At 43.1% G+C, this 25,957-nt stretch overlaps 1 protein-coding gene across 5 annotated transcripts in view; it reads left to right on the top strand.

Annotated features, from left to right (window-relative positions):
- Positions 1-25,957, top strand: part of mkxa (mohawk homeobox a) — a 75,310-nt gene that overhangs the window by 26,954 nt on the left and 22,399 nt on the right. For all 5 annotated transcript variants that reach the window (XR_013574242.1, XM_078535001.1, XM_078534998.1 and 2 more), the window contains one exon: positions 2,938-3,267. Coding sequence is in view for 4 of the 5 variants with exons in the window: in XM_078535001.1 (XP_078391127.1) it covers positions 2,938-3,267 (330 nt within the window). In the remaining variant the exon portion in view is untranslated. The remainder of the gene's footprint in view (positions 1-2,937; positions 3,268-25,957) is intronic.

Here is a 25,957-nt window from a genome sequence, read left to right as displayed (position 1 = left end):
TTTCTTTCAGTTCCAGCATAACCTCCCTGCTCTTATATTCTATGCCTCGGCTAATAAAGGCAAGTATCCCATATGCCTTCTTAACCACCTTATCTACCTGTGCTGCAGCCTTCAGGGATCTATGGTCATGTACACTAAGGTCCCTCTGATCCTCTGCACTTCCTTGGGTCCTACCATTTATTGTGTATTCCCTTGCCGTGTTAGTCCTCCCAAAATGCATCGCCTCACACTTCTCTCAGGATTAAATTCCATTTGCCACTGCTCTGCCCATCTTACCAGCCCATCTATATTGTCCTGTAATCTAAGGCTTTCCTCCTCATGATTTACAACACCACTAATTTTTGTGTTATCTGCAAAATTACTGATCATACCTCCTATATTCACATCTAAATCATTAATGTACGCTTCAAACAGCAAGGGTCCCAGCACTGATCCCTGTGGTACACCACTGTGGTACAGTTGTAGCTGTACTGGAACAGCTTGGTTAGGGGTGCATCTAGTTGTGGAGCACAAGTCTTTCGTACTACTGCTGGAAAATTGTCAGGCTCCATAGCCTATGCAGTATTAGTGCTTTCAGCTGGTTCTGAGTATCATGTGGAGTGAATCAAATTGGCTGAAGACTGGCATCTGTGATGCTAGTGACTTCAGTAGGAGGCTGAAATGGATCATTCACTCAGCACTTCTGGCTGAAGCTTGTTGCGTATGCTTCAGCCTTATCTTTTGCACTGGTGTGCTGAACTCGCCCATTATTGCGTATGAGGATATTTGTGTACCCTCCTCCTCCACTGAGTTGGTTAATTGTTTAATCATACAGTCATAGAATTACACAGCACAGAAGGAGGACATTCATCCATCGTGCCTATGCTGATTCTTTGAATTCAGAACTTGTCGCGCCCCTAGCCAAACTTTTCCAGTACAGCTACAACACTGGCATCAATCCAACCATGTGGAAAATTGGCCCAGGTATGTCCTGTCCACAAAAATCAGGACAAACCAGCCCGGCCAATTACCACCCAATCAGTCTACTCTCAGTAATCGTCAGCAAAGTGATGGAAGGTGTCATCAACAGTGTTTTCAAGCAAAACTTATTCAGTAATAACCTGCTGACCAATACTCAATTTGTGTTCTGCCAGGGCCACTAAGCTCCTGACTTCAAACATGGACAAAAGAGCTGAATTCCAGAGGTGAGGTGAGAGTGACTGCCCTTGACATCAAGGCAGCATTTGACTGAGTGTGGCATCAAGGAGCCCCAGAAAAACTGGAGTCAATGGGAACCTTGGGGAAAACTCTCTGCTGGTTGGAGACATACCTAGCACAAAGGAAGATGGTTGTGGTTGTTGGAGGTCAATCATCTCAGTTCCAGGACATCCCTTGCAGGAGTTCCTCAGGGTAGTGTCCTAGGCCCAACCATCTTCGGCCGCTTCATCAAAGACCTTCCTTCCATCATAAGGTCTGAAGTTGGGATGTTCGCTGATGATTGCAGTGTTCAGTGCCATTCACAATTTCTCAGATGCTGAAGCAGTCTGTGTCCATATGCAACAACATTTGATTGATAAGTGGCAAATAACATTCACACCACACAAATAACAGGCAATAGCCATCTCCCCTAGACATTCAATGGCAATATGATCAATGAATTTCTCACTAGAAACATCCTGGGGGTTACCATTGACCAGAAACTGAACTTAACCACCAATGTAAATACTTTGGCTGTAAGAGTAGATCAGAGGCTGGGAATTCTGGGGTAGCACACTTCCTGTCTCCCCAAAACCTCTCCACATCCACAAGGTGCAAGTCAAGAGTGTGATGGAATACTCTCCACTTGCCTGGAAGACAGTGGCTCCAACAACACTCAAGAAGCTTGGCACCATTGAGGACAAGGAAGCCTGCTTGATCAGCATCCATTTACCACCTTAAACATCCACTCCTTCTACAGTGGCAGCAGTGTGTACCATCTACAAGATGCACTGCAGAAACTTGCCAAGGCTCCTTCAACAGCGCCTTCCAAATTCGTGACCTCTACCACCTAGAAGGACAAGGGTAGCAGATTCATGGGAACATCACCAGCTTCAAGTTCCCCTCCAAGCCACACACCATCCTGACTTGGAAATATACCTCTCTTTCTTCACTGCCGCTGGATCAAAATCCTGGAACTCCCTCTCCAACAGCATTATGTGTGTTTCTACCTCCACTTGGACTACAAGGGTTCAAAAAGGTGGCTCACCACCTTCTCAAGGGCAATTCGGGATGGGAAATAAACATTGGCCTTGCAGGCAAGGCCCACATCCCATGAAAGAATAAAACAAAAGCTATCCAATTGGCCCCACTCACCTGCCTTTTCACCATAGCCATGCACAGTTTTCCCCTTCAAGCATTTATACCATCCCTTTTTGAAAGTTATCACTGAACCTGCTTCCACTATCCTTTCAGACAGTGCATTCTTGATAATAGCAACCTGCCACTTAAAAAAATTTCTCCTCATCTCATCTTGGGTTCTTTTGCCAATTACCTTAAGTCTGTGTCTGTTTGGTTAGTGACCCTTCTGCCACTAGAAACCATATCTCCTTATTTACTCGTCATAATTTTGAACACCTCCAACAAATCACCTTTTAATCTTCCCTGTTCAAAGGAGAACATCCCAGCTTCTCTAATTTCTACACGTAACTGAAGTTTCACATCCCTGGTTCCATTCTAGCAAATCTCTTTTTCATCCACCCGAAGTCCTTGATACTTTTCCTAAACTGTGGTGCCCCAGAATTGGCTGCAGTATTTTAGCTGGGGGCTAACCAGTGACGTATAAAGGTTTAACATAACTTCCTTGCTTTGTCTCTCTGTTTAGAAAGCCAAAGACCCCATATGACAAAGGCATTTTATGTCTCTCAAATGCCCAACTTCAGGATCTTTAATTTTTTTTACACTTTATCCTATAAATCTTAGATGTGGAACATCCACCAAGGAATCCTGCAGATGGAGAATTCAACAAACCAATTCAGGCTGTTACTAAAAAGGAAAGTCCCATTCTGAAGGCAGTGGGAAGACCAGGCACCATAATCAATGAAGATTATGTGTCACCACCAAAGTACAAAAGTAGCTTGTTACATCGCTATCTGAATGACTCCTTAAGGCACGTCATGGCATCAAATGCTGCTATGAAAGCTACTGACAGGAAAAGAAACCATTCTGGGTCCTTCAGCTCCAATGAATATGAAGAAGAATTAGCATCACCATCATCCTCTGAAACAGATGGGAACTTTGTGTATCGTACTGGTAAGGGTTCTATATTATAACTGTTGATTTTTTAATCAAATATTATTTATTCTTGGGATGTGATGTCATCGGTCAGCATTTACTATCCATCCCCAGTTGTCATGAGAAGGTGGTGGTAGCCCTGTTGAACTGTGCAGCCTGTTCCTTTGTAGCAGTTTGATAAAAATTACTGACTTGCTGGGCCTCTGCAGATGGCAATTAATGATCAAGCAGGTTGGACAGTGGGACTGGAGTAACATATAGGCCAGAATGGTAGGACCAGCAGGTTTCCTTCTCCAAAGTACATTAGTGCATCAGTTGGGGTTATACAACAATCTAACCCACTTTTCTGATACCAGTTTCTATTTCCAGATCTTTTAAACTGAATTCAAAATTTGACATGCACTGAATTTCAGCTAACCACTGAATCCTTGATAACATTGTGCAGTGTTTTCAATCCAACAATTTGGAATTTCCTTTTAACTATTGAATATTAAAGCATTAAGCATATAAAAATACCTCTCTGATGAAACTTCTTATCCAGATTCAGCCTATTAATAGGCTTGATTGCAGCCTTTAAAGTAATGGAGAGTATTTCAGAAACTTTATGAATAGCACAAATTAAGTGGTTCCTATGCCTGCCTTCTACTTTTTATTCAACGTTATAGAAAAGCTGCCAGTTTTCCAGTTGACCCCCGCTGGAAAGTGGCAAGAATGAACTTCAGGTGGGCAGTCTTCATTTTCAGATTCACACATGGGCATTGCCCACTCAGATGAGGCACCACTCATAACCATGGAAATGCACCCCAGCAAGAGTCAACACCTCTAGAGGAGGAGGAAAGGAGATAAAGGGAGAGAATTGTGAGCAGCGGGTGTGGAATCTTCTTTTTTTTGTCTGCGTGTATTTGTTTAATCTCCAATTATAAAGTATATTTTAACATGGAAAAGTGCAGACAAAAGCGTTGAATGGAAACACAAGAATGTGTGCAATCATAGGCTAACCAAGAATCTTTGTGATCCAACAGTCACATTTTGTTTGTATGTGCTTCTGCAGTGCTGTCACAGACTCAAGAATTTGACACAGATCTTTTGAAGAATAACCGCATTGGCTACTTTGTCACTTCTAGTGATATAATAGTGAACAGCAATTTCCTGTTGCAGGCACTTCCTTAGCTGGGGACACAGCCATGAAAAACCAGTTTTTCTTCAGGATTATAGAAATTTTATTAATGTTGCTCCAGACAGTCTTCTGCAGTATTTGTTTTGAAAATAAGAATACTGTAGACATTCTTAGAAATGAGCCAAAGGTAGAAGCTGACATTTTTCGGTGAGTTTTCTGGTCAATGTTTAATTAGTCTGGCGTAAAAATGTATTCAAATAGTCAAGAATGATAGCCTAGAAAACTATGGAGGAAGCACTTGAAGCAGGAAGTTCCTGCCCACAGGAAATGTATGTGTTCCCTTTAAACAGAACAGGAGTATTGGGCAGATAAATGTTTTAATTCATGAACCCAGCCAGACATTATTTATGTTTCCATGGTACTTATACTATTTTTTCGAATACTTGCATTCATCATAGGTGTAGAATATTAAAGCAAATTACAGCTTAACATTTCCTTAAAATAACACTAAAATCTGTTTATAGTTAAATTAATACAGTAGCTGGAAATTTATTTATTTATAGTTTGAAATATGTGAGTGGTTAAAACCTCCATAAAAACTCGGCACACTGTTACCCTTACTGTTGACTGTGAGCAGGATTGATTTATAAGACTGGATATAATGAAAATAGGATTGTAAATACATTTTTAAAAATTACCATTCATCAAACCTCTATACAAGAAGCCTACATTGTACATTTAAGCAATCAAATACTCAATGCTAGGCTTTTTCCAAACACAGCAAACTAGAATAAATTATATTTAATTGATGCATAATTTTGACAGAAACAAATTTTTGAACTTCTGCCATAACATTACTTATACTTTGAACACAGTATCCAACAGAGCAGACAACACTAGTTTCCAGTTTGTTCCCAACTTGATGGTGAATGAAATAACATTTATTAAATGAACCATGACTGCAAAATACAGTGGACAGATATTGAACTGATAATCGTTCATTGGGCAATTGTAACTGATTTATTTTTGCAACATTTCTTTATATCATTTATTACAAAATTTACAATTTTACTGACTATCTCATAATTCTATTAAATAATTTCACCAGATTAAATTTGAATTGTTTTAAAATTTAGCACAATTCAATACATTGAATTCACTGATCCCTTGTTACCAAAGGGGAGGAGTATCTGAAGGGAATGGGAGTTGGAGATGGTGATATGGCCCTATCTCACACTCCTTCCTCATTGTGATGTGGAATTTACCCCTTTATAGTTTCGGGTTTTTAGGTCTTGAAACCTGCTGAATTTTAGGGGCACTGACTTTCCCCAAATGACCTATCCGATATGCTCACTGTTTGTTGACTATTCCATCATACTGGACACTATAGGGAAATCCAATTCTGTCCCCACTTTATAAACACACATATACTTCTAGTGCCAGCCACTGAGGTGCAATCACCTACAAGAACCACAGCTGATTTTTTACCACCCTCCAGCCCTGGGGCTCCAAGGACATTTGGCCTACTGTAGCAGCCATAATATATACTCCTGGCTGAGATCAGAACATAAGAACATGAGAAAAAGGAGCTAAGTCTGCACAAACCCAGGCTGTACTTGGGACGTCCCTGAACTGTGTGGCTCATTGTCGCACCAGACATTGGGGAGCTCTTTTTGGCTTTATATTTGATTACAGTTTTTCAGTGCATTATTGCTCAGAGTTTTTAACAGTGTGATGCTCGGAGGGACTTGGGTGTACTCATACAGGGAACACAGAAAGTTAGTTTGCAGGTACAGCAAGCAATTAGGAAGGCAAACGGCAAATTGACCTTTATCGCAAGGGGATTGGAGTACAAGAATAAGGACGTCTTGCTACAATTGCATAGGGCTTTGGTGAGACCACACCTGGAGTACAGTGTGCAGTTTTGGTCTCCATATTTAAGGAAGGATACATTTGCATTGGGAGTGATGCCGCAAAGGTTCACTAAATTGGTACTGGGATGAGAAGGCTTTCCAATGATGAGAGGGTGAGTTTTTTGGGCCTATACCCTCTGGAGTTTAGAAGAACGAGAGGTGATATCATTGAAACATGTAAGATTCTGAAAGGACTTGACAGGGTAGATATTGAAAGATTATTTCTCCTGGCTGGGGAATCTAGAACAAGAGAGCACAGTCTCAGGGCAAGGAGCAAATCATTTAGGACTGAGATGAGGAGAAATTTCTTCACTCACTTCTTCATTCACTGTGAATCTTTGGAATTGTCTACATCAGATGGTTGTGGTTGCTCCATCATCGAATACATTTAAGGCTGAGAAAGACAGATTTTTGGCATTTTTGTGTTTGTCCTGATGAGTGCAAGATGAAAAGCTTTGGCAACGTCTCTTTTTTCAGCAATATCCAAGTTCTATACTACCAAGCAACTGTTTCTTATATTCTTATGTTCTACTTTTACAATTACTGCCTATCCAGAGGTAGCCAGAGAATCACTTGCAATGGCTTCTCTTCCCACTCTGACACCGTTACCTTTGGTGTCCCTCAGTGACCGATTCATGGCCTCTTCCTATTTCTCATTCACTTCCCCTCGGCGATATCATTCTCTCAACCTTCTCTTCTCTGAGGACAAGAGTCCCAACCTCTCCAGCCTTTCTATATAACTGAAGTTCCTCATCCAAGAATGGAAACATTCTTGTGAAACTTTTCTGCACTCTCTCTAATGTCTTCACATCCTTCCTATAGTCCAGAACTGGATACAATATTCCAGTTGAGGTTGAACCAGTGCTTTATACAGGTTTAACATAGTTTCCTTGCTTTTGTACTCTGTGCCCCTATTGATAAAACTCTGGATGCTTTTTTAACCGTGCTCTCAACCTGTCCTGCCAACTTCAATGATTTATGCACATATACACCCAGGTGCTGTGCTCCTGCATCCCTTTTAGAATTGTAACCTTTATTTTATATTGTTTCTCCATGTTCCTAACACTTGACCCTGGGGGAACTCTACTTGAAATTTTCATCCAATCCAAAAAAGAACCAATCACCACTACTCTGTTTTCTGCCACTTAACCAATTTTGTATCATGTTGCTACTGTCCCTTTTAATCTATGAACTATAACTTTGCCCACAAGTCTGTTGTGCGACACTTTATCAAATGCCTTCTGTAAATCCATGCACACCACATTAACAGCGTTACCTCATCAAAAAACTCAAGCAAGTTAGAGAAACATGATTTGTCCTTAACAAATTCATGCTGACTTTTCTTAATTAACCCACATTTTCCCAAATGACTATTAATTTTGACCCGAATTATTGATTCTAAAGCTTCCCCACCATCGAGATTAAACTGACTGGCTTGTAGTTGCTGGGCTTATCTTTACGCCCTTTTATGACCAAGGGTGTAACATTTGCAATTCTCCAGCCCTCCTTGGCACCACTCCTGAATCTAAGGGAGATTGGAAAATTATTGTTCTACCAGGAGGACGGCCAGAGTGAGAGATCGTAATGGTTCCATTGGGGATTAGAATATCAAAGGTGGAGGTGAGGGCATGGTGAGTAAATCAGTAGCTGTTTTAAAAACTCCTAAAAGCTTACCATTTTGAACAATTTTTTTTGGTCATCTCCTGAATATCTTCTTATGTGATGCGGTGTCAAATTTTGCACGATAATGCTTTGTTGAAGTGTCTGCCTTAAAGATGCTATTTAAATCCAATTTGTTGCTGTTAAAATGCATTAAATCCTCACTGTTCAAATCTACATTGGGTAAGAGGCAGGAAATTCTACTGATACATGATAATCCGAAAAATCTATTTCTCCATCTTTAGATTCCCACCCCTGTAATAGAACATGACCATTACTGAAAGTTTTTTCCAGTGTTGCTTAGCGGTTCAGATTCTGTTGCCATTTGATTTTCCACCTTCTTGTTTTGAAACATCCTGTACTTTTCACAGACAGATAAGTTGAGATTGCAACAGAGTGGAAATTGTGTGTGAATCTACATTCCTCTACAACGTGACTCAGTGGGGGTAATTTTGACCTTTGGAGATAGTACAAAATGCGTGATATGAGCATGGCTGCCCATTAAACATCTCTGCTGATTTTCATTTCTGCTGACGTCAGCAACACAAAAATTGGGAGAGGTGTTTAAAGAGTCACTAGGCCAATATTGGACATTTTACACTGTTGCCCAAAGTCAAAATTGTCCCCAATATATTGATGCAATGATACACTACCATGCATATTGGAGTAATAATGAATATCTGTTCCCCTCAGGTAATTGGAGATATGCAGGTAGAGTTTTGCTAGTACACTCAGATTTTATTAACTATTTGGTAACATTTTCTATCAATGCTTCTGCCTTCTAATAGCTTGTTTTTCAAGACATCTGCCATTATCAAAAATCACTATCTGAGTCCATCAGCAGCAAAGCATTGAATGACTGATTCCTTTTCAGAGAACAAGTTGCAAAGCTCATATCCTCATCTAGGCCTGAGCTGCTTAATTATCATACTGCAGTCAGGCAGTCCGGCCATTGTGATTGACTTCCAGTGCCCTGACTAAGGGGAGGCAAGAACCTGCATCTTCTGTTAAAAAAAATATGGTTTAAAAAAGAACAAAATGGAAATCTATCTTCTCTTATTTAAGTATAGATTAATAGATACCTGTTCTTGTCCTGCTCTTGGGTCCGGCTCTCATCTGCTAAAACTGCTCACCGGCAGGACAGACCAGCGGAGGTGGTGGCACAGTGGTATATAGTCAAGAGGGAGTTGCTCTGGGAATTCTCAACATTGACTCCGGACCATATGAAGTCTCATGGCATCAGATCAAATATGGGCAAATAAACCTCCTGCTGATTACCACGTACCACCCCCCCCTCAGTTGATGAATCAGTGCTCCTCCATGTTGAACACCACTTGGAGGAAGCACTGAGGGTGGCAGGGGTGCAGAATGTTCTCTGGGTGGAGGACTTCAATGTCCATCACCAAGAGTGGCCCGGTAGCACCACTACTGACTGAGCTGGCCAAGTCCTAAAGGACATAGCTGTTAGACTGGGTCTGCAGCAGGTGGTAGGGGAACCAATAAGAGGGGAAAAACATACTTGGCCTCATCCTCACAAACCTGCCTGCCACAGATGATTCTGTTCATGACAGCATCAGTAGGAGTGACCACTGCACAGTCATTGTGGAGTCGAAGTCCCGCATTCACATTGAGGATACCCTCCATCGTGTTGTGTAACACTATCACTGTGCAAAATGGGATAGATTCAGAAGCCATCTATCAACTCATGACCAGGCAACCATGAGGCGCTGTGGGCCACTGGCAGCATCAGAATTGTGCTCAACCACAATCTGTAACCTTATGGTCTGGCATATCCCCCACTCTACCATTATTACCAAGCCATGGAATCAATGCTGGTTCAATGAAAAGTGCAGGAGGGCATGCCAGGAACAGCACCAGGCATACCTAAAACTGAGGTGTCAACCTGGTGAAGCTACAACGCAGGACTACTTGCATGCCAAACAGCATAAGCAGCAAGTGATAGACAGAGCTAAGCGATTCCACAGCTAACAGATCAGATCTAAGCTCTGCAGTCCTGCCACATCCAGTTGTGAATTAAACAACTCACTGGAGGGGGAGGGTCCATAAATATCCCCATCCTCAATGATGGTGGAGCCCAACACAGCAGTGCAAAAGTTAAGGCTGAAGCATTGGCAACAAGCCTCAGCCAGAAGTGCCGAGTGTGTGATCCATCTCGACTACCTCCGGAGGTCCCCAGCATCACAGATGCCAGTCTTCAGCCAAACCGATTCACTCCGCATGATATCAAGAAACTGCTGAAAACACTGGATACTGCAAAGGCTATGGGCCCTGACATTTTCCGGCAATAGTGCTGAAGATTTGTGCTCCAGAACTTGCCGCATCCCTAGCCAAGCTATTCCAGTACAGTTACAACACTGGCATCTACCTGGCAATGTGGAAAATTGCCCAGGTGTGTCCTGTTCACAAAAAGCAGGACAAATCCAACCTGACCAATTACCGCCCCATCAGTCTACTCTTGATCATCAGTAAAGTGATGGAAGGGATCATCAACAGTGCTAACAAGCGGCACTTGCTTAGCAATAACCTGTTCACTGACACTCAGTTTGGTTAATGCCAGGGTCACTCTGCTTCTGACCTCTTTACGGCCTTGGTTCAAACATGGACAAAAGAGCTGAACTCCAGAGGTGAGGTGAGAGTGACTGCCTTTGACATCAAGGCAGCATTTGACCAAGTGTGGCATCAAGGAGCCCTGGCAAAACTGGAGTTAATGGGAATCAGGGTGAAAACTCTGCACTGATTGGAGTCATACCTAGCACAAAGGAAGATGGTCGTGATGGTTGTGGTTGTTGGAGTTCAATCATCTCAGTCCCGGGATATCACTGCAGGAGTTCCTCAGGGTAGTGTCCTAGGCCCAACCATCTTCAGCTGTTTCATCAATGACCTTCCTTCTATCATAAGGTCAGAAGTGGGGGTGTTCGCTGATGATTGCACAATGTTCAGCACCATTCGCGACTCCTCAGATACTGAGGCAGTCCATGTCCAAATTCAGCAAGACCTGGACAATATCCCAGCTTGGGCTGACAATTGGCAAGTAACATCCATGCCACAAAAGTGCCAGGCAATAACCATCCCCAACAAAAGAGAATCTAACCATCGCCCCTTGACATTGAATGGTATTCCAATCGCTGAATCCCCTACAATCAACATCCTGTGGCTTACCACTGACCAAAAACTGAACTGAACTAGCCATATAAATACTGTGGCTACAAGAGCAGGTCAGAGACTAAGAATCCTGCAGCAAGTAACTCACCTCCTGTTTCCCCAAAGCCTGTCCACCATTTACAAGGTACAAATCAGGAGTGTAATGGAATACTCTCCACTTGCCTAGATAAGTGCAGCTCCAACAACACTCAAGAAGCTTGACACCATCCAGGACAAAGCACCCTGCTTGATTGGCACCACATCCACAAACATTCACTCCCTACACCACCGGCGCACAGTGGCAACAGTGTGTACCATCTACAAGATGCACTGCGGAACTCACCAAGGCTCCTTAGCACCTTCCAAACCCACAACCACTACCATCTAGAAGGACAAGGGCAGCAGATAGATGGGAACATCACCACCTAGAAGCTCCCCTCCAAGTCACTCACCATCCTGACTTGGAAATACATCGCAGTTTCTTCACCGTCACTGGGTCAAAATCCTGGAATTCCCTCCCTAACAGCACTGTGGGTGCACCTACACCACATGGACTGCAGCAGTTCAAGAAGGCAGCTTACCACCACTTTCTCAATTGCAATTAGGGGTGGGAAATAAATACTGGCCCAGCCAGTGACGCACACATCCCATGAGGGAATAAAAAAAAATCTAGGATCATCATGGAATGCAAAGGTAACACCTAGCAGCATGTTTCTACTGCAACCTATTTTCTAAATGGACTTCTTAATCACTAAGATTGGGACAATCCCATCAGCTGCCTCTACCTCATCACTCCCTTCCACTAGACCTCCCGGCCAAACTTCCTTTATTGCTCCCCCTAGTTGCTCTGCTATCTCCCCTCATGTCATCTCTGAGTTTATCTTGCCCATGAGACCCACCTCCTGTCCCCTTGATGCTATTCCCATACACTGCTGATTATCCAACTCCCTTCCTGGCCCCCATGGTAGCCAATATTGGAAATGGTTCTCTATCTGTAGCTGTTGCCCCTCTCTCCTTTAAATCTGTTGTCACCATCCCCTCTCGCAAAAGCAATAACTCTTGACCCCATTGTCCCTGCAAACTACTGCCCCCATTTCCAAGATCCCTTTCCTCCCCAGAGTCCTTGAACTTGTCACCTCCCAGAAGTCCATTCCTATCTTCCCCGGAACTCCATGTTTGACCCCCTCTAATCAGATTTCTGCCCCGTCACAGACCCGAAATCAGAATCACAAATGGCACCCTATGTGACTGTGACAATGATAAACTTCCCTTCCTCGTCCTTCTCTACTGGTCTGCAGCTTTTGAAACAGTTGACCACGCCATTCTCCTCCAATGGCTCTCCACTGTCATATAGTTGTGTGGCACTTTTCTTGCCTGGATTCATTCTTATCTATCTAATCATAGCCAGAGAATAACTTGCAACGGCTTCTCCTCCTGCTTCCCCACCATTACCTTTGGTGTGTGCCCCCAAGGTTCTAACCTTGGCCCTCTCCTATTTCTCAACTACATGCTGCCCCTCAGTAACACCATCTGAAAGATGGCAATAGTTTTCACATGTCTGCAGATGATACCCAGTTCTACCTCAACACCACCTCCTTTGACTCCTCCACTGTTGCTAAATTGTCAGACTGCTTACCTGACATTCTGTATTGGATGAACAGAAATTTCCTCCAAATAAATATTGGGAAGACTTAAGCCATTGGCCATGATTTTCTGTGCCCGCAGGCATCGGGCGTGTTCGATGGCGTGAGCAGAAAATATGGCACGGTCGGTTTCACAACAGCGTGAAGCCAGTTCACAATCATCCACTCAACCCGCCGATGGTGGGCCACGTTCTCCACCATCGGATGTCCGGAACCTCATTGTAACAAATCAGCATATCATTATTAGGCCTGCCCACCAGAATCGTCTCTCTGCCCCCACCCCCCCAAACCCCACTGGATCGTCCACCCACATTGGCGGGAAAGTATGCCCGTGTAGAACACGTTTTGATAAGTGTGATGGGCAGAAGTCGGGACTTAACCGCCAGGGCTTTGCTCACATCGCGGACATCTGAGGAGCAGAAAATGCTGGAGCTCGACAGCAACGGCACACTAGAGGAATGTCCATGGCATGCTGGGTGGATTCTCATGGACATGGCCCTGCTGCGAAGCAGCTGACGGAAGTTGGAAAGTCACCGTTGATGCTCACAATGGACGATGGTCAAGGGGGTGGGAGTGGAAGAGGTGTCAGGGGGGTGAGATTGGAAGGGGGAGAATTAAGGTGTCTGGATGGGGTGAGGTTGGGAGGGGGGAGTGAAGGTGTCAGGATGGGGTGAGGTTGGGAGGGGGGGAGCAAAGGTGTCAGGGTGGGGTGAGGTTGGGAAGGGGTAATGAAGGCATCAGGATGGGGTGAGGTTGGAGGTGAATGATGGTGTCAGGGTGGGGTGAGGTGGGGGAATGAAGGTGTCAGGGTGGGGTGAGGTTTGGAGGGGGGGAATGAAGGTATCAGGATGGGGTGAGGTTGGAAAGGGGGGAATGAAGGGGTCAGGATGGGGTGAGGTTGGAAAGGGGGGAATGAAGGGGTCAGGGTGGGGTGAGGTTGGAAAGGGGGGAATGAAGGGATCAGGGTGGGGTAAGGTTGGGAGGGGGTGAATGAAGTTGTCAGGATGGGGTGAGATCGGGAAGGGGGGAATAAAGAGGTCAGGGTGGGGTGAGGTTGTGGGGGAATGAAGGTGTCGGGGCAGAGATTGAGGGGGGTGAGGGAGGGTGGGGTAATGGGGAGAAGATGGCAACTGGGGAGGTAGGTGTAAGGGAGGAGGAAGGTGCAAGGGAAGGGGTGCAGAGAGGGGATGATGTCCAGGGGGAGGAAAGAGTGCGGGGAGGGGAGGGAGTAAGGATGGAGGAAGAAGTAAGAATGGAAGAAGGAGTCATAGAGGGGGTAGAAGTCAGGCTGGAGGAAGGAGTCGGGGGGAGGAACTAATGGTGGCAGAAGAAGTAAGGGTGGTGGAAGGAATCAGGAAGGGGAGGGGCTAAGCAGGGGGAAGTCCGGGGGTGTAGGGATTCCCGGGAGGTGGGGGGGGAGGGGGGTGTACAGAGGAGGGAAGCAGTGCGGTGGGGGGGTGTGCAGGTGAACGTGCATGAGACAGGTTGGATAGGTCCATGCCTGCCTCCTGGGGAGCGAGCTGAGGGTGGGCATGGTATGGAGGAAGGATGAGAATGACCGAGGGCAGAGTGAGGCCATAGGATGGGAGGGTAAGGGTTCGACGGTAGCAAAGGAAGGGACAGCGAGGGTAGTTGGTGGGGACCTGGAGGAAGATACAGACCCTGGGGGGTGGGAAGGAGGAGGTCAGGGAGGTGAATGTAGATGGGGGTGGGATTTTCGGGAAGGAAGGGAATGTGCACTATTATGGTACAGCCAATGGTAAACACTGTGTTGCTCAAATCCCAGAAGGAAACTTAAGACAACTGCCACAACTATTTTTGCAATTTGTAAGTTTCGAGATGTGGGCTTTGAATTCAGTAGTAATAAGACCACCAAGCCTTATAGGCTTTTACAAAACTAGATTAAACATCTATTAATAAGAGAAATGATTTTAGACATATGTCTACAAATTACTACTATAACTTCTAAATTCCCTAAATAATCTAACTCCCAGTTACACTTTCATTAAGACAACAGTAAGACATAAAGGTTTTAAAAGATCCAGGCAAAGAAACATGATACCCTGAACAATCCAATTGAAAGTGAGTTTGCCTAACTTCAGTTCTTTGTAGACAGCAGCTTGAGGCATAGACACTGAAGGCCTTCCATACTTGTTAGATCTTAAAATGCCTGCCTTTACAAACAGCCTTCTCCTCTTTATACATATTTTCTGCATTGAATGCAAATTCCCATTGTTTCACTAAGTCTTTGGACTTTACCTCCCTGATCATAAAAATTTATTATGGGACCAATTTTACCAATAATCTTTGGGAAAATTAAACACACAGTTTCTTAACTTCTGCTGTTTAGGTGTAATATATCACTCCCTCTTTTGAAAACAATCTAGTCTTGTTTATTTAAAAATGCAAATGTTCTTTCACACCTTAGATTCTAAACTTCCGCCATGTTTACCTACTTAACATTTCAAACCTAGCTTATCTTCTAATACATCAAAGCCTTCAGATCATCTGCCTTTAATCCAATTAAGTCTCATACACACACGCACACACATAGACACACATACCACTATTTTACAATAAATTCCAATAACATTATTATATCTTCCTGCCATCTCCCTCCTTATTGAAAAAAGATGTCTCCATTTTTATTAACCCATCTTATACTTTCTCGTATACTTATCTATATACTTACACTATTACATTACCAGATGCATGCATTAACATAACAATATATATACAGATCTTTCATATCAACAGAAATCATTTAAGCTCAGTGTCCAGGTTTTAAATGCCCAATTTTCCCTTTAAGCTTCAACTCTTGATAATGCATCTGCAATCTGATTTTCTCATCCCGCTACATGTATAATTTGTAGATTAAATTGTTGCAGTAATAAATCCCATCTGAATAGCCTTGCAGTTCTGCCTCTAAATTTGTCCAGAAACTTTAAAGGATTGTGGTCTGTACAAACAATTGTTTCCAGCAAATTGTTTGCAACATAAATCTCAAACTGCTGTACTACTAACACCAAACTCAAAGCCTCCTTTTTGATCATTGAATATCTTCTCTGTTATACATTCAACTTCCATGAAAAATACCCCATCAGTTTTGTAATTCCATTTTCATCTTCTTGTAACAGTACAGCCCCAATGCCTATATTGCTTTCATCAATGGGCAACTTAAAATGCTTGGAGTAATTGGGCATGGCCAAAACTGGTGTCATACTTAATGCAGTTTTGAAACTGTCAAATGCCTTCTGACACTCCTGTGTCCATTGAAACTTCTTGGTTTTTTTTTGATAGTTCAGTCAATGGACAAACCACACTGCTAAAATTTGGTACCAATTTCCGATAAAACCCACTCATGCCCAGAAATCTCAAAACTTCTCGTTTTGTTGTAGGCGTGGGGAAATCCACGATAGCCTTGATTTTTACATCTCTTGGAGCCACCTTACCATGTCCAATGGTATGGCCTAGATACGTAACTTGCACTTTTGCAAATTCACTTTTAGCCAAGTTCACCATCAAATTCCTTAAACAGCTGTGACATGAAATTTGAACACTGATCTGATTGTCTTTCTTTAGGTAAATCATAACTTGTAAAAGATTTAGTTAACCCTGCCAAACTTTTCTTTGCTGTGGTATTTCTCAAAGGTATTGCTTCAGGAAACCTGGTAGACACATCCATTATCAGTAAGTGCTGGTTTCCACTCTTAGTCTTAGGGAAGGGTCCTGCACAATTAATCATGGCCCTAGTAAAAGGTTTTTCAAATGCTGGAATTGGAATTAAAGGTGCTGGCTTAATCACTGCTTGTGGTTTCCCTATCACCTGACATGTGTGACATATTCTACAGAATTTGACTACACCCCTATGCAATCCAGGCTAAAGAAAATGTCATTGTATCTTTGTGTCTTTCTACTTCCTAAATGTTCCCCCATTGGAATTTCATGAGCTATCCTCAGAATCTCATTTCTAAATCCAAATGTTAGTACAATCTATGTACCTCCCTCCATCTTTCATTTGGTGAAGCATGATAAGTCCTCAATTTTCTCATTAAAACATTACCCTTAAGGTAATAACATTCTGGAATGCATTTTGCCCCTGTTTCTGAGTAAGCTGTCTGATATAAATGTATTATTTGAAAACCCTTTTTCTGTAACTCCACTAACCTCCTTGAGTTAAGCACTTCAGCTGAATTGTCTTCCAGTCTTTATTCCTGAACAGCCTTATCAAACACAGTGTCAGTTAATTGGATTTCCACACCTTCTCCCTGCCTTTGAACTTCTGTTCTTCTTGTTTCAACCTGTGAGCCTGTGATCTTGTTATCGCACGACCTGGAAACAATCTAGGAATCTCTTTTTGCAACACTTCTGTTGAAAACATTTCTGCAGGCTGCTCAACTACCGTAGGAATTATCCACATCTGTGATCCAACTATATCATTAGCCAGAATAAATTGAATCCCTGCAATGGGCAATTTTTCTACTATTCCAACAATCACATCACCTGTTTTCCATTTACTCTTTAAATTTACCTTCCACAATGAAATAGGTTTAGCATCTCCATGAAACCCACTTATTATCACCTGTTCCTGCAATACTCCCTCTGAACAACAAATGTCACTAACCACAACATGAGGGATTGACTAGCCCCTGTGTCTCTTAAAATTTTAACATCTTTACCTACTCCACCCTGTAGACATGGAAAGACTTTTCCTTCACACACAAAATCTTTAAACATTTTTGCAATCTGCTCCTCTGAATTCTCTTGAGTAAATTGTGAACGCATTCCCACTTCTTTTCCTATCACTGATTCTCCCTGTTTCACCTGTACACAAACCACTGGTTTTACATGTGTTTGAAGCTCAGAACGCACAGTACTTCCAAACTTTTCTGCACCACTATAATTCCAACGGATTTACTCTGCAATTTCCAGCATACAGATTTCATATGTCCAACTTTATTATAATGAAAATGCCTCAATTTTCGAATGTCACTTCTACCCTCGCACCTTCCGTTTTATTGTGAGAAAAAACTTCCAGTGAATTTCCACCTACTCTTTATCTTCCCTGACTACCTACCTTCCTTTCACCTTCCCACTTTCTCTCCTTTTCTGATCAAAAAAGGTGATGAAAGAAAGGTTTAGGTCTATGAACAAATTCATAATCATCAGCTATCTCTTCTGTTTGTCTTACTTTTTGAAACCTCTGTTCCTCCACAGGAGTTCTCACTACCAAAGGAATTGAATCTTTACAATCTTCCAAAAGAATTAAGAGCTATAAGAGCTTCATATGCTGTTTCTGTCTTTAATACCAATATCCACTGGTCAAAATTATGTTGTTTTACTCTTTCATACTCCAAATAAGTGTGCCCAGGCTGTTTTCTCATCTTACAAAATTTCTGCCTGTATGCTTCAGGAGTTAACTCATATGCACTCAAAATAGCCTTTTTTTAACCACATCATAGTTCACCAACATTTCTTCTGACAGCGAAGCATAAACCTCATGTGCTCTACCCACCAATCTAGGTTGTAACAACAGTGTCCAGTTTTCCTGTGGCCATTTCATTTGTTTAGCTATCATCTCAAATGAAATAAAGAATACTTCCACCTCTCTTTCCTCAAACTTTGGAAGAGCTTGTACAAATTTAAACATCTCCCCACTGGGCTTTAGGCTAAAGGTTTTTCATCATCAGAACTTTCCTCAGTATCTAATGTCTCCTTTTTAAAATCCATCTTTTTAAGCTGATACTCTCTGTCTCTTTCCTTAATTCTCTCTTCCTTCGCTAACTTTTCCCTCTGGAGATCAAGTTTTCGCATTTCCCTTTCTTTTTGAAATAATCTCTCTTTTTCCCTTTCTACTTCTGCTGCCTCTAGTTCCAGTTTTTTCACTTCCAATTCTTTTGCCTTTTTGTTTGCCTCCAATTCAAGTTTTCTCCGATCTTTTGCTTGTTCAAATTCAACCTCTTCATTTCTAACTGAAGTCTCACTGCCTCCAGCTGTGACTCACTAGTGTCAGGTATCACTTCCAACTTTAATTGCTATGTTATACCTTCAATTATGTCTGCTTTCTTAGCCTCTGCAGGTAACCCCAATTGTAATTTATCCACAAATTCCATTAACTTAACTTTAGTTACCTTTTGTAAACCAGCCAAAGTTATAACTCCAACTCCCAGACAAGTCTGAGCAACTGCCAAAGCCATATTGCAGTCTCACCACTTCAAAAAAGCCTCACACCAATTCCTGAATTCAAAATGCTTCTCATACATGTAACCTTTAGAGTCCCCAACTCCAACCCATCAAGAAATTTCAAATATGTGCTGCAAAGAGTCCCAAGCTATGTTATGACACAGCCGATGTTAAATGTTAAATTATTCAAATCCCTGAGGGAAATTTAAGACAACTGCCACAACTATTTTTGTAATTTGTAAGTTTCAAGATGTGGGTTTTGAATTCAGTAGTAATAAAACCACCAAGCCCTATAGGTTTTCACAAAACTAGATTAAACAGTTATTAATAAGAGGAATGATTTTAAGTACGTATATGTCTACAAATTACTACTATTATAACTTCTAAATCTCATAAATAATCTAACTCCCAGTTACACTTTCATTAAGGCATGAGTAAGACTCATAGATTTTAAAAGACCCAGGCAAAGAAACATGATAAAAGCAAAATACTGTAGATGCTGGAAATCTGAAACAAAAACAAAAATTGCTGGAAAAACTCAGCGGACTGTGTGGAGAGAAAGACGGAGTTAACATTTCGAGTCCATATGACTCTTCTTCAGAACTAAAGAGAAGTAAAAATATGGTGAAATATACACTGTTTAAGGGGTGTGGTACAGGTGAAGCTGGATAGAAGACCAGTGATAGGTGGAGGCAAAGGAGAGATTGCAGACATCTTTTGTCCCCCCCCGCCCTAAACAGTATATATTTCACCACATTTCTACTCTTTAGTTCTGAAGAAGAGTCATATGGACTCGAAACATTAACTCTGTCTTTCTCTCCACAGATGCTGTCAAGGAAACATGATACCCCGGACAATCCAATTCAGTTCTTTGTAGATAGCAGCTTGAGGCATAGATGCTGAAGGCATTTCACGCTTGTTAGATCCTGGAATTCCTGCCTTTACACACAGTCTTCTCTCCTTTATACATATTTTCCCCTAGGAATACAAATTCCCATTGTTTCACTACGTCTTTGGACTTTACCTCCCTGATCATAAAAAATTATCATAGTACCAATTTTACCAGTAATCTTTGGGAAAATTAAACACACTGTTTCTTAACTTCTGCTGGTTAGGTGTAATATTTCACCCCCTCTTTTGTAAACAATCTAGTCTTGTTTATTTAAAAATGCAAATGTTCTTTTACACCTTACATTCTAAACTTCCCCATGTTTATCAACTTTACATTTCAAACTTTATCTTCTAATACTTCAACGCCTTCAGATCAGCTGCCTTTAATCCAATTAAGTCTCACACACACAAACAGACCCAGATACCACTATTTTACAATAAATTCCAATAACATTATTATATCTTCTTGATATGCACATTCACCTGGACATCCCCAAAGGAAAAGGGTTGGGGCTGGTAAGTAACTGAGGGGGGGGTGGAATGTGATGTCAGGGGGGGTCAACTGTGATGAGGAAAAGGAAATGGGTGACTGGGCAAGGGTAAAGGATGGGGGACTGAAAGTAAAACTGAATTAGCACCATGATGTCCAAATCGCAAGTGAAATGAGAGTTGCGGTGGGCGAGATCATATGCTGCATGGGAGTGTGATCAGTGGGTGGGCGGACTTGCAGATCAGTGCAGATGGACAACTGAAAGTAAACCCCAGCAGATAGCATTAAAAATGCTTAGGACATTGAGATGAGTTTGTAATGTGAAGGATCTGTATGCATGGGAGAATGCTTGCACGAGGCTCCAAAAGGCCCTGCCACATACTCACACGTTTCCCTCCAGAATCACTCGTGGGCTGGCTGCTCCCTCTGCAGTGACAGGTGCTTATTTCCACATCTTCACTGGAGGAGTCCTCTTCGCTGTAGAGACGACATAGATGGAGTTGAGGGACTGGTTGTTGGCTGAGGGTGTCAGTCCCTTGGCAGAGCTCCCTGTGAACCAAAGTAGAGATAATTAGTGCATGGCAGCAGATTCAAAATCAGGAGATAGAGGACTCATAGTTCCGTTGAGGGAGGGATGACGTGATGCAGGATACTCAGATGGGTGTTCTCCGCCAACCTTACCGCCATCTCAGGCATAGTCCACATCCTCACCAGTTAGCACAATGGCACTCTCCTCAATGTGAGTTAAGGGCCTAATGTGGGCCACTCCACCCCTTGTCTGGGACCTCTCTGGCTGATGTAAGCAAGCTTCTCCTGCATGGGAACAGATGGAGAGAGTGTGAGCAGGACACATGGCACTGCATGGAATGTTTGTGTGGTGAGCGGAGCCATGGACAGAAATGAGGATGTGAACTTGAGACGATATGAGCCCGATGGAGATGTGAGGGTGTGAGAGTTAGTGGTGTTGTCCCTTAACATGTGAGATCCTTGTGGATGTGTGATGGGTTTGTGAGTGTGAGGGTTGAGATCGATGAGGAGAGTGAGTTACCCTGGCAGAACGGATGAGAACATTCATCCTAAAGTGGCACTGGGTGGATGTCCTCTTTTGCAGGGTGTTGGCTCTGACCACCGCTGCCACCGCCCCCCAAGCCTGGTTGATCATGCCATTGCTCAACCTGCGGCCAGGGCGGGGGTAGAGGACATCCCGGTCGGTCTCCAGGGCATCCAAAAGATGTTCCAGTGACACGTCGCTAAACCTGGGGGCTGCAGTCTTCTTGCCTTTAGTGACATCTTCTCTAGGCAGTCATGGGCTGGAAGCACTGAGGTGTGTGCATGGCTGGACATTAAGTATGGCACCCGGCGTGATGGAGCAGCGAGGTGATGGCGGGCGGGCGAATGAGAGTCCGCCTGCCATCAAAATGGCATGTTTCCTGCGAATACATAAATAATGTGGTGGGTTTGGGACCATACGGCGTGAAAATCTGCCAGCGCGGCTGGCGGGTAAAACGTCGTTTTGCTCGCCCGCTATCACAATTAGTGCAAATCTGGAACAATTCTGCCCATTGTTTTTGGTCCCCGCTCCAAACTCCGTTCCCTAGCTACCAACCCTGTCCCTCTCCCTGGCAGCAGTCTGTTCACAACCTTGGTGTCACATTTGATCCTGATGAGCTCTGGCCTCGTGTTCGAGCCATCACTAAGATCGTCTGTTTCCTCCTGTGTAACATCAGCTGACTTGACCTCTGTCTCAACTCATCTGCTGCTGAAACCCTCATCCATGGCTCTTTACCTCTGGACTTGACGATTCCAATGGACTCCTGGGTGGTCTCCCACAATCTACCCTCTGCAAACTTGAGGTCAACCAAAACTCTGCTGCCCTTGTCTTAATTCACAACAAGTTCTGATCCCCTATCACTCCTTTGCCCACTGAGCTTCATTAGCTTTCAGTCAAGCAACACCTTGATTTTAAAATTCTCATCCTTGTTTTCGAATCCCGCCATGGCCTCGTTCCTCCCTATCACAATCCTCTGATATAGCAGTGTTCCTCTAAATCTGGTCTCTGGTGCATCCCCAATTTTAATTACTCCACCATTGGTGACCATGCCTCCAGTCGCTTAGGCCCCAAACTCTGGAGTTCCCTTCCTACAGCTCTCCACCTACTTCACTTTCCTCCTTTAAGATACCCTTAAAACTTACCTCTTTGATCAAGCTTTTGATTATCGAACCTAATATGTCTCTATGTAGCTTGGTATCTTACTTTGTTTCATAAGGCTCCTGTGAAGTGCCTTCTAACGTTTCACTACATTAAAGGCATTATATAAATATAAGTTGTTGTTGGTGAGTGCTAGTTAAGAAGCCTGGACACACCTATGAATAGCATGAATGAAGCATGACAGGTTTAAAGCTTTCTCTGCAGCTCAGTGGGCAGCATTCTAAACTAGAAGGGGTTGGGTATAAGTCCCACTCCAGAGACTTGACCGTAAAATCTACATACATACCAACATACGAATTAGGAGCAGGAGGAGGCCACTCGGCTAACTCGAGTCTGATCCACCATTCAATGAGATCATGGCTGGTCTGATTTTAACCTCAACTCAATATCCTGATAACCCCCTTGCTTACCAAGAATCTATCTACCTCTGCCTTAAAAATATACAAAGACTCTGTTTCCAACACCTTTTGAGGAAGAGAGTTCCAAAGAATCCCAACCCTCTGAGAGAAGAAATTGCTCCTCATCTCTGTCTTAAATGGCCGACCCTTTATTTTTAAGCAGTGGCCCTTAGTACTAGATTCTCCCACAAGAGGAAACATCCTCTCCGCGTCGATCCTGTCAAGATCCCTCAGGATCTTATATGCTTCACATCTTATGGGGAAAATTCTCCCCACGTCGGGGGGTAAGTGCAGAAGTGGGTGTGGGCAGGCGCACCTCCGCTCGGTGCCCCCAATTTAGGGCGCGCTACCATTTTACGTGGGTGGTCTAATTAAGGCCCGCCCAGCATGATGTCTGCCAGGAAACGCTATGCGCTCCCTGTGCGGGCGTGGGGGGAATTCCCTCAGCCAGGAGTGTGCTCTTTTGCGCATGCATGTGAAAGTGTGCACTGATCTCCCTGAGGCTAATTGCTGCCTCAGGGAGATCGTCGGAATTAAAACTTTTAAGACAAATGTTTAAAAAATTTCCCTGACGTGTCCCCTCATGTGACAGTGTCACATGAGTTGGGACATGTCCATCACTTTAACTCAAACCTTTATTAAATATTTAAAAACCCTCATGAAACCTCATCCCGCCCGTGGATGAAGTTTCATGCTTTTTCTTAAGCCTGCCAGGGCTCCAGGCCCTCCCACCAACCCTAAAGTTGGACGGGCAGCCCTGTCAATTACCTAAATTGGTTTATTAATGGCCTCAATAGGCTGTTGATAGGTCAGTGGGCGCACAGCTGACTCAGCTGCGCCCCTGCCGACCTGAAAATGGAAATGATGCAGGATGGTGTCGGGGGTTCCATCCGACATCATCCCGCGTCATCTTACGCATCGGCGAGCGGGCCCTGCCCCCCGCTCGCTCACCGGTAGATCCTCCCCTATATGTTTCCAGGCTGACACTGTCACATGCGGTCTTTTAGATGAGATGTTAAACTGTTTGCAATTTTCCAAAAGCAGACGTCACAGGATGCATCTACAGTCATGACACACACTTCAGTTAATGCTTGATATCTTTACTGATGGTTAAAAGTTAAGACATACTCAGCACGGTTACTGAGTACAATTGAATTCCAGAAAACAACACAGAACTGTGTAATAACTTGCATAGGTAAAATTGCTATTAATCATTCATCAAAAGTCATAGATCTTATGTATATTCATTTACAATCCATGGCGTCTGCATAAAGATAATCACCTCCTTCCATGCTGTAACCATTCTATGATTCTATGATTTTCTGAGTTCAAATTTGGGTCCAATCTGAAAGTGGTTCACAATGAATGGAATTGCTGCATCTGTAAGGTGTAAAGGTGAAACCACCAAGAATCAGTGCTTCTATTCCGAAAGCTAGTTTGCTCTCAGAGTTATGTACTTGGTATGTAGTGTCTTTCTTGAAGTTCTCTTTTTAAGGTTACCTCAATGATTGTGTAAAAAAAATCTACTGAATGCCTTGCTTCTCTTACCTTAAAACACTTGGAGTGCCTGGAAGACTGGATCTGGTTGATGCACTTTTATGGTTGGACCTAATCACTAACCTGATACACAGCAACTGCTGCTCAATTGCAGAATCATATCTGACAGTAGATGTTTTGTTCTGGGTTTGACAAGTATGGGTTGATTAAGTACAGTCTGCAATCTGCCCTTGCCGTACAATCCTGAGTGTGCTTTTGGCTACACTAACAACCAGTTTAAGATAATAATGTGGCTTGTAGCGTGGCTCATTTACATTTGCCAGAAGAGACATACATTCATATGCAGGGCGTGTTCCCTGCAAACAAAAGGAATATGTTCAAGCCTTGCTCCTTTTTTGAATTACCCAGAAGGTTGGGGAGCCTATAGTCCCCTGTTGCTTTCTCCATAGCAACGCCTTGGCCAATCAGAGTCGCCTTGCCAACCAATCAGCACCCCTCTTCTGTAATAAAAATTGTACTGATCGTTTGAAATTTGGCTTTCTTGCATTTGGCCTGATGAGTGCAAGATGAAAAGCTTCATCAACTGTCTCTCTTTTCAGCAGTATTCAAGTTCTGTTCTATCAAGCCACAGTTAGCCTTTATATAGTTAGAGTACAAGAGCAAGGAGGTTATGTTGAACTTATATAAGTTGCTAGTTCAGCCTCAGCTAGAGTATTGCATCCAGTTCTGCCACACTTTAGGAAGGATGTGAAGGTATTAGAAAGGGTGCAGAAGAGATTCACGTGAATGTTTCCAGGGATGGGAAACTTCAGTCACATAGGTAAATTGGGGGAAGTTGGGACTATTTTCCTTGGAAGAAAGAAGGCTAGGAGGAGATCTGATAGATGTATACAAAATCATAAAGGATCTGGACAGAGTAGATAAGTAATTAGTAAAGGAAGCAAAAGTGAGCGCTCATCATCTGGAATGCATTGCCTGAAAGTATGGTGGAGGTAGGATCAACCAAAGCATTCAGGAGGGAATAAGACTGTTATCTGAAAAGGAAGAATGTTCAGGGTTACAGAGAGAAGGCAGGAGAATGGAACGAGATGAGTTGCTCAATCGGAAAACCAGTGCAGACACGATGGGCTAAAACGCCTCCTTCTGTGCCATTGCAATCGTGTGATTCTGTGAAATTTGTCAAATGCTATTTCCCTTTCACAAAACCATGTTCACCCTGCCTCATTATATTATGATTTTCTAAATATCCTGCTACTACCTCCTTAATAATGGATTCTTAATAATAGGCTAACTGACATATAGTTTCCAACTTGCTGTCTCCCTCCTTTCTTGAATAAATGTGTCACATTTGTGGTTTTGCACTCTGCTGGGACCTTTTCAGAAAGTAGGGATCTTTGAAAGATTGAAATCAATGCACCCACTATCTCTGCAGCCACTTCTTTCAATAACTAGGATGCAGGCCATTAGGTCCAGGGAACTTGTCAGCCTTAAGGTATTTTTTTATTCTTTCACAGAATATGGGCATTGCTGGCTAGGCTAGCATTTA

The sequence above is a fragment of the Cetorhinus maximus genome, unplaced genomic scaffold (genome assembly GCF_964194155.1).
Source record: "Cetorhinus maximus unplaced genomic scaffold, sCetMax3.hap1.1 HAP1_SCAFFOLD_196, whole genome shotgun sequence".
NCBI lineage: Eukaryota > Metazoa > Chordata > Chondrichthyes > Lamniformes > Cetorhinidae > Cetorhinus > Cetorhinus maximus.
Note: the sequence above shows the minus strand (reverse complement) of the source record. Positions and strands in the feature narration are given on the sequence as shown.